Raw genomic sequence first — 9,596 nt, 5'->3', positions numbered from 1 at the left:
TTTGTGGGTTGGTGAGGGGGGTTAACAGCCACGTCTTTAGTGGATAACCACTGTCTCCTGATGGGCAGTTGAATAATTACACACACAAACATTAAACTTTTAGATAGAACCATACATTTAAATGCATAACTTACCAAGTAGCCACCCATCGCGCACCCTGCCAGCTTGGAGTCTCATCCCAACCATGCTGTTTGTGAGGATAAATGAATCATGGGTTGACCCAGGCCACCTTGCCACAATATTTGTTAGGCGCATTTGTGCATCACATATAATCTGCACATTTATTGAATGAAAATGTTTCCGATTCACATATGCAAATTCTTCAGATGGCGCCTTTATAGCAATATGTGTGCAGTCGATCGCTCCGATTACATTATGAAAACCGGCTATCGCTGCAAATTGCGCTTTAATTTTTTTTTGGGGTGGCAGTGGCTCAGTGGTTCATGTAGGTTGTCTACAAACCGGAAGGTTGGTGGTTCGATCCCCGGCTCCACCTGACCAAGTGTCGAGGTGTCCTTGAGCAAGACACCTAACCCCAGCTGCTCCCGACGAGCTGGATGGCGCCTTGAATGGCTGACACCACAGTCGGTGTATGAATGAGTGTGTGAATGGGTGAATGTGAGGCAAATTGTAAAAGCGCTTTGGATGGCCATGTGGTCTGTTGAAAGCGCTATATAAATGCAGTCCATTTCCATTTTAATGTTTGGCTGGTCAACTGCATCGTATGGGAACGTTATGTACAGGGTAGACAAGCGGATGATCCCGTCCTATACAGCTGGCATTGCACGGCTCAAACACGACTGGCTTATACCTGAGCGGTCTGCTAGTTCTCTTTGGAAAGAACCAGTTGCCAGGAAACCAAGTGTAGTAAGCACCTGTAAAGGAACGGGTAATGCGTGGCTCCTCACTGTCTCTCTTTCCAAATTCGGACCCAACTCAGCGCAGAGCTCCAAGAGTATAGGCCTTGGAAATCTGAAACGGCTGATAAGCCAGTCATCATCGTGGGCCAGAAAATCATTGTGGTCCCTAAAAACTCGTTCTCTCCGGATTCGTCCATTGAAAATGTCCTCTAATAAAGCCAACACTGCCATTGCTAGACGGGTTGTAGGCTATCAATTTGCACATGCTTTATATATGTTACTTAATTGCATAATTAATAGAATATTTTAATAAGACTCGTGTGACAATAATATGTCAAATAATTTATCAATTACAAATTATAAGCAATCTGACAGCTGCTGGTGCGATAGAACAATTCGTAGTGTAATGTTTGCCACTTCACTTTATTGCCTCTATGAGTCGCCAACGGACAAAAATCACGACAAATGTACGTACGCCAGGCATGAAGTTTACGTGGAGGAACGCACATTCTTACGTTAATTTCACTGTTAGTACATCTGACCGTGAACGTGAAAGCTGGCGTACGCCGTGTTTTTGTGTGTACGCAGTGTTGATACATGAGGCCCCAGGTGAATAAGTTTTTGAACCGGTTTGTTAAAACATCCTACCCGAAAGAATCAATTCGAGCTAAAAAATAGTTTGCCTTTCATAGGTTTACTTCAATGCTGCGATGACATCATCGCTATGGGAACACCTCCAGTGTGATGAATGTCTGAAGTCCATATACCATCACGCCAATTTATTGGCCAATTGCGCTTAGCACCTCTCCAAGCATATGTCACGTATGCTCATATATGCGTGCTGTGTGCCATTTCATCAGACTTTAATTTCTTCAGGAAAAATCATCTGTTGCCCATCGGAAAGAGATTCTTGTGTTCTAAGTCATCTATTTATATAGAGCAGTTTACTCCTCTTAGGCGGACACAATGAGTTTTCCGGTATGTACGGATGCATGTTACACACACTCACAAGGAAACAGGTAGGAAGACCGCTTTGCGGCCTTTATTTATCTATTGTTGTATCCATGATATCTGTGTTTGAAAATAAGCAAGTTGCACTTTGGGCTCACTCTCTTTCTGAGGAAGGAAAGATATTCATTCAAAATGCAGAGAAAGATGCCGAGGCGACGTACAAACTTGACGCTTGGGGTGACGGCTATAAGACAGAGTGTTCAGAGAGTGAGAGAACGGAATTAATCCCCTTCTCTCTCGCGCTTTTCCCTGGACCACGCACATTCATCAGAAGAGCGTCTTGTGAATCAGGTGGTTAGTCAAATCTGATTCCTGCTCCGGAAGCTTGTAACCGATACTTTCAGCTGCGGATTGGATGATGCATACTCTACAGCAGCCTAGGGCTTTTGAGCTCGCAGGCACACAAGCTGTAGATATAAGCTATGGGTTAAGGAACAAGCTTACTGATATAAAATCCCCGTTGCTCTACTCCCTCCCTGCATCAAGTGTTTTCTCAAGGTTATTAACATAAGAGGCACTGATTTTAGGACGCTAAGTCGTGCACTATGATCTTTGTCGTTTAGAGCTACCAAGCTATTAGTTTGCCAGACTAATTACTATTTCTTTCAGCTCCGCTGCTGCATTGAGCTGTAACAAATAAGTAGAAGAAATGACAGTTCAGCGCAAGTTCTACCAGGAAGACTTAATGTTACGTCACATGATACAATTTGATCTGGCCAATAGGCATCCGACACAAGGTGTATAAATAAGCTCCCTATTCACCCATTCTCTATGTATGTTTCGCAGGCAGTGACGTAGACATCCACTTGTCCGCACTAGCGACCCATCCAAATCCTAAACGTCACAGCAACCTCTCATCGTTTGCGACTACACAGACTCCGATGATGATCCCGTTCACTGTCTCCTGTTCCAACTCGGCGTAGCATCTGGATTCAATCTTGTGATTCTCTGTGGGCTCTGTGGTCCTCCGAGAAGATCCGTAACCCTCTTCAAAGCTTATGACCACCGAGCTTCTCTTGCTGTCTATGATGTTGGAAAAGTAAGCACACCGGCTGACGCCAGAGACCGTCCCATCTTGAAATTCAACAGCATGACACTTTGTAACAATTTTAATGAATCTTTGTGTTCCTTTTCTCAATGTAAATTTGCTCATGTCTGTAGCCTCTGCAGGGATCCTCACACGAAATCAGTGTGCCCACGGCGTTTCAAGCCTCACAAAGCGAAGACTTATTCTCAGAAAAAATTCTGAGTGGTCACCCTTCTACTCCCATTAACATTCTTGTACTTTCTTCCTATCTCTCTTCTCACCCTGATAATTCTTTCATTGATTTCTTAATTACTGGATTATCCCAAGGGTTGGTGTTCTCTCCCCCTCTGCTTCTTTTGTAGCAAATAATTAACAATCTGCTATCGCTGAAGCAGATTGGTCCTCTCACATCTCCTCCATTTAATACTTTTTGAGTTAATTCTATAGGAATCGCCACTTGCAAATATAATTTCATATTAATTTTTGATATGTCTTCTCCTCATTCTAATGTCACTGCAAGTGTCAATGAATGCATTCCTTCAGACCCCTTTTCACTTCACTACGCTTCTGTAGATAGCGCGATTCAGTTAATCAAGTTAGCTGGCAAAGGTGAATGGTTATCTAAAGCCGACATTACCGACACCTTCAAAATCATTCCAATTCATCCTTCTGATTGGGCTCTTTTCGGTGTCCATTGGAATTCAAAATTCTACTTCGCAGTTAGACTTACTTTTGGGTGCCAGAGTAGTCCAAAAATGTTTAACTGTCTTCCAGAAGCATTGTGTTGGATTCTGCTGAATGTCTGTAAACTCCCATTCTCTTTGCACTTGCTTGATGATTTTTTGCATATTGATTTTCCTTCTTCCCAAAAGCATGTACTTGACACTCTCAAACAGGTTTTCAAGGATGTTGGTGTTTCCCTCTCTAAAGAAAAAACGTTGGGACAGATAAACTTCTTTTGAATTCCTGGGTATATTACAGTACTCAACATGGACAAAATGCAGTATCATGTGTTAGTTTTCCAAATTGCCTCTATGAAAGACCATCTTTGCACCTTCTAAGGCTAATGTTGCCTAAGCTACCATTGTCTGTCTGTTTTAACTGATGCTGCCTTCACGTGCTACAAGAATGATTGTGAATAGTGAAAGTGAATGAAGTGAGAGTTAAAATTGCATATAAAAGCAATGTGAAGTCAACTGCTGGAATTAGTCTAGCTCATAATCACAAGTGGGGCTTATAAAATTTGTAATAGCATGTGATGGTACCATGAGATATTTTTTATTACGCCATACTCCCATCTGTGTAATTCATAAAGTGCATTTTTTATGCACAGTACAATCAGATGACTTACTTTTCAACTTTGTGTGTTGGGGAAAATTGTGGCCAAGTGGTTAGAGAGCTTGACTCCTAACCTTAAGGTTGTGGGTTCTAGTCTCAGGCCAGCAATACTATGAATGAGGTGCCCTTGAGCAAGTCACCAAATCCTCAACTGCTCCCTGGGCAGCTGCAACACTAATAGTGGAATGTTTGTTTGCAAAGGCTGCACCAGAAGCTCCGCCGTCTTCCCCAGGGCACCAGCTCATTTGCAATTAAGGGTGAAGACACAAAAATTATGTGTTTGACTCATACCCTAAGAGTGGCAATTTTAACAAGCTATAAAAAGCTTACACATACACACTCTGGGGACATTAGAGACATATTTTACATCTTGTGAAAAGGATGCATAATAGGTTCCCTTTAACTGAGTTTGTGTTTTTCTTTACCGCCTTCATTATTATTTCCATTTTTATAGGGAATTAAACGGTCTTTTTCCATTTGTCTGTTTAAACTGTGCTTTGTTACTCTTTTACACAAAATATATAGCATAGAAATACTTTATGTATGTTTTCATAGCATTAAGTTGGCACGTTTGTTTGAAGGACAGCATTGTGCTGAATGTGGAATAGTGTGTTTTGTCAATTAAAAAAAGAGGCTTTTTATCAGAATAATTGAAAAAATAATTGGCCAGCTAATCAATTATCAAAATTATCGTAAGTTGCAGCCCTACTGTCAATTTCATAAATCAGCTACATGAGTACATTTCATACAGATACCTCGTCTTCATTGTAAACTTCCAAATTGGCTGTTTTTACTCATCAAAATGAAAAACAACATTCAATGCTTTAGCCATTCTTTATTATTCATGTAAAAAGCAAAGATAAATAAAGATTAGATGTTTTTAGGGTATTATCCTGCAACAACCAGCCCAACAAAAGTATAATGGATAACAGTTCTAAATCACCAGTCCCTTATAACCATTGATCAGTTGCATAAACATAGCCATTAATACTGTGTCTTAAGGACTAGTTTGACCAACTAGCAGTTAGCCAAGATCCAATTAGTTTTACTTCTGTGATTAAAATTGGGCCAATCTACTGTTTTGTAATTGACTTTAAATAGTTATGACCAGTCTTTAAGAAAACAAATTAGATTACAACATTTTAAGACTAGTCTAGGCAGTTTATCCAACTGGCCCCATGTAAAAACATCTTTATTAACTAAAATTTTTCACTTACAGCACATTTTCAAAAGACATTTTAAAAACTTTTACTTTAAGTTGCATTGAAACCACTCTTAAGGATTAAATATGCATTTAAAAAGTAGAAGAATGAAATGAAGTGCAATATTAGTATAGTTTAGAAATGCTTGTCTCATTTTTTTTTTTGCTTCTGGGATGAGTGGACTGAGGTGTAGCTTAATCTTGCTGCACTTAATCTGCCAATGAAATCAGAAAGGCACATTAATATTGATAAATACAGAACATATGTGCACAAACAAACCACTTTCTCTCTCTCGCTTTTTTCTCTCACCTGCAAACACCTCAACTTCACACAGAGTGAGGTATTTATTGATCCCAGGTAGAAAAATGTTGACATATCTCCCCTTAACAGGATTAAAATCAAATGTTGTTGTGCCTCCAGGAGGGATGTATCCAATAATTCTAACCCTGATTCACACAGAGAAAGATAAATAGAGAGCGACATAGCAATCAAAAAGGCATGTCGCAAATGAAATACTTTTCTGACAAAGTCGTTTGTATTCAAATAATTTATTCAAAGTAATTTGTTCTTATTTATTCTTACATTCTTAATTTTCTAAACATTTGTGTAAGTAGAGAGCGAGAATGCAAGAAAACACTTACAGCTGGTTGCTGTTGCCATTATTTGCCAGGCTGTAGCCGATGCGGATCTGAGCACCAATTATCCTCTCTGCACAACAGTCTCCTCGATTAGTGATTCTAACCCTGGTTATCTTGTGCGCTTTATTCAAGTCAACTCTCCACCAGGGATTGATCCCTGCAGTGTGCGTGCAGGACCCCAGCATGTAATTTGACTGCCTATTGCCATCAATAGCATTTTGAGCAGCTCCTAAATAATTGTATGTGGAAGACTGGACCGCTACAGGTCCAACAGCGAGATTCTCTGTTCAACATAAATATGTATATAAATATATACTTTACTATGCTAAAGTATAGAGAGAGAGGGAGAGAGAGAGAAAGAGAGAGAGACAAGTTTTAAATAATAATAAATTAATTAATTAATTAATTTCATCATAATCAATAGCTACTGAACTTCTTTGATTCTTGAATTCAGGCATTTTTACTTCTATCAGTCAAAACTTACCAGACAAATCAGCAATGCACAGCCCAGGAAAAAGTGTGAGGAACAAAATCACAAGGTCAGCCATCCTCACCTATGATATAATTGAACAGATTGACTGAGCCTATGATTGTTTTCTGTATTATTACATTTTTGTCATAATGTCATACATAAATAAATAAATGTCATACAATCGGTGCAGTGTTTTTTTGCTGAGACACTAAAATACAACAGCTTAACCTGCAAGTGATTGATTTTTTTGTGTGTTCCGCTGATGATGGGAAAAGAGTTACATCATGATCCTTACCTGTCTGTCCTCAGTGTAAATGTGTGTGAACCAGATCAACATGGATGAGTGCATTGATATTTATGTGGGATGCTTTTGACCTTGTATGTATGTGTAAATGTTTGTGGAGGATATGTTGCAAAATCAGATAAACTATTTCAAATTACTCATGTCTGTTCTAAATAGATAAGTAAATAACACCAACTTCTGTTTAAAAAAATGATGTCAAATTCCCTTTTTTAATTTAGCAAAGAACTTTAAAGGAAAGAAGTGAAGTAACTTTTTAAGCTGTCTCAGATAAAAAAATCTTCCAAATAACTGGCCTATGTTTGTAGTCTGTTTGATGAATATAGCTGTAAGATTTAAAATGTTTTAATTAAATTTTTTATTAAATAAAAAAAGCTATGTAATCTGGTTGCAAATAACAAGGTACAGAGGTTTGAGACTGAATGCGGGTTTGTAGTTATTAAGCTTGCATTTCCCATGCATTAAAGAAAAATATTTGTTGGACCATTATTTCGTACAATAATGGACACAGCCAATGATGTTGACATATTGACACTAAGTGCACTCTAAATTTACACTACATAAAACAAGGGTCGCCAACCTTATTTCATTTGAGAGAATGAAAGTGGCTGAGAGCTACCCTTTTTATACAGTACTTATATCTCTTTAATAATGTGTCATAACTATTAAATGAACAACAATCCAAATTGTTACATGCCTTAAAGAGTTTTTATATACACATCACCATTTAATGTCAGTGGAGAGAAAAAAAACAGAATCAGAGAATACAGTTCTTCATGGAAAAAAAACAAATCATAGTGTAGTTGTATAACAGTTAACAATTACTTACATGTTTATAGTGCATCTTACCTGTCAAATGTGCCAAACTACTACCTGAAATTCACCTCCAATTAATTATATATATATATATATATATATATAGGCTATATATATTATATTCATATTACTCTTCAATTTTATAGAACAGAATCAGACAAATCGTCTACATAAAAGTCAAGTTCAAAGTAAATTAAACTGGGATTCAAACAGCAGTGAAATTTAAAATGGTCTTCATTCTGAAATGATATGTATGCTACATGAATAAGAATGCATGCTAAATGATAAAAGTTCATAAAGGGACACAAATATGATGTGCATTTTCTTACATCTAATGAGCTGACTGACACTGCATTGCTTCCACAAGAGAGGCATATGCTGGTGTGTATGCACTTAAGTTCACTCTAATGCAATCATTCAAATGTTCATCTGACAGTCTTGTTCTGAATTTAGATTTGATCACATTAATGTCAGAAAATGCTGCTTCACATAGGTATGTAGATCCAACTAAAGCAGATGCTTTGAGTGCAGCTTGGTGAATGTTCTTGTAGACTCCTGGGTCTACCAGACACCAGAAATTTGGCGAATGTAGCTGAGATTTCAACTGGATATTATTTTGGAGATTAATTACCTCCATCTCCATCTCTAAAGCACTGACATCAAAGAGTTCAGCCGTCTGCTTTGAAATGTTATCAACGTCAAGCTCCATAAAAGGATTGGCAATGAACAAAACACATGGCTCAAGTTTTTCAAAATCACCAAACCTTTCCTCAAATTCCTGCTCAAGCCTGGAAAGAAAGTCACAGTACTTGAGTATACATCAAAAACTTCAGCTGCACCTGTGTAGATTACTAACATCTTTAACACAGAAGGGAATTGCAATCTATTGTTATTCAGTTGATGAATGTAAAATGACAGTTTTGCTTTAAAAGCCTTCACAGCACTGATCATTTCACATAAGGATTTGTCTTTACCTTGTACCGGTAACTGAAGATTGAGCTGATTCAGTTTCTCAGTTACATCAGCCAAGAATCCCAAGTGTCTTCAGGTGTTGGTGTCTTCCCCCCTTGTTTCCATTAAAGCTTTAATTTCACTCCGCAAGGAAATGAAGCGGTGAAGTACTTTACCCCTATTCAACCACCTCACTTCTGTGTGAAATAAGAACTCACCATACTCTGGAGAAAGTTCATCAGAAAGAGTTTGAAGCATCTGTGCTGTTTGGACTTTGATCGAATTAAGTTGATAATCCGAACAACCGGTTTCATGACATGATTGAAGCACATAATTTTAATGCAGATCACCTGCTGATGAATGATGCAATGATAGTTCAGAAATGCAGGAAAATCTGGGTCTTGCATTGTGCAATAAATCCAGAGTGGGCCCTATCATGGCTGGAGCTCAGTCTGTTGTCATACAGTTTACAGACAAATGTCTTTTTCCCAAGAAGTTATCTGTCAAAATAAAGTACAGGTAAAAAATAACAAAAATGCATGTTTTATTAAAGGAATTTTAAAATATAAATTAAAACATAGGCATAATATATGAAAATATTGACATTGCATATTAATCCATGTAGCCTACCCCCCTAAAATAGGCTACCACTTTTAATGATTGGTTTATTGAATGTTAAGCCCATTACTAATAGGGACAACCCATTCCAAAAATGCGCCCCAGTGCACGGACCGTTTTTCCGTTGTTAAAATAGCAAAAGTGGTTTTGGACATGCCCTGAGTGCACCTGTGCCGTGCACTTTACACTTTGTGTCTAGATCGTTAAAATTGGGCCGGGTGTATGATAGGGCCATTAGTGTCATAAAGTTTTTGCATGTAAATTTGATGAATGCAATTACTGGTGGTGGTGTTACTGGTGGTATATTAAAAAAAAAAAATTATTATATCTGTATGGTCTATCGAGGCCTGTATATGTCTGGC

The 9,596-nt window shown here is 38.2% G+C and overlaps 1 protein-coding gene across 2 annotated transcripts; it reads right to left on the bottom strand.

Moving 5' to 3' along the window:
• Positions 1–5,051: 5,051 nt before the first annotated feature.
• On the bottom strand, positions 5,052–8,883 carry LOC132104170 (fucolectin-4-like). 2 transcript variants are annotated; one of them, XM_059509439.1, is made up of 5 exons: positions 8,835–8,883; positions 6,561–6,630; positions 6,080–6,359; positions 5,748–5,884; positions 5,052–5,652 (listed from the first exon to the last, which is right to left on the bottom strand). In XM_059509439.1, the coding sequence occupies exons 1-5, from the start codon at positions 8,853–8,855 to the stop codon at positions 5,648–5,650; spliced, it is 513 nt and encodes a 170-aa protein (XP_059365422.1). In that variant the 5' UTR covers positions 8,856–8,883; the 3' UTR covers positions 5,052–5,647. The 2 variants fall into 2 exon arrangements, with proteins under 2 accessions (XP_059365422.1, XP_059365421.1); XM_059509438.1 differs by lacking the exon at positions 8,835–8,883 and adding an exon at positions 6,844–6,920.
• Between the last annotated feature and the right edge of the window lie 713 nt (positions 8,884–9,596).

This window comes from Carassius carassius, chromosome 25 (assembly GCF_963082965.1).
Source record: "Carassius carassius chromosome 25, fCarCar2.1, whole genome shotgun sequence".
NCBI classification, from domain to species: domain Eukaryota; kingdom Metazoa; phylum Chordata; class Actinopteri; order Cypriniformes; family Cyprinidae; genus Carassius; species Carassius carassius.
This window is presented reverse-complemented; position numbering and strand designations above follow the sequence as displayed.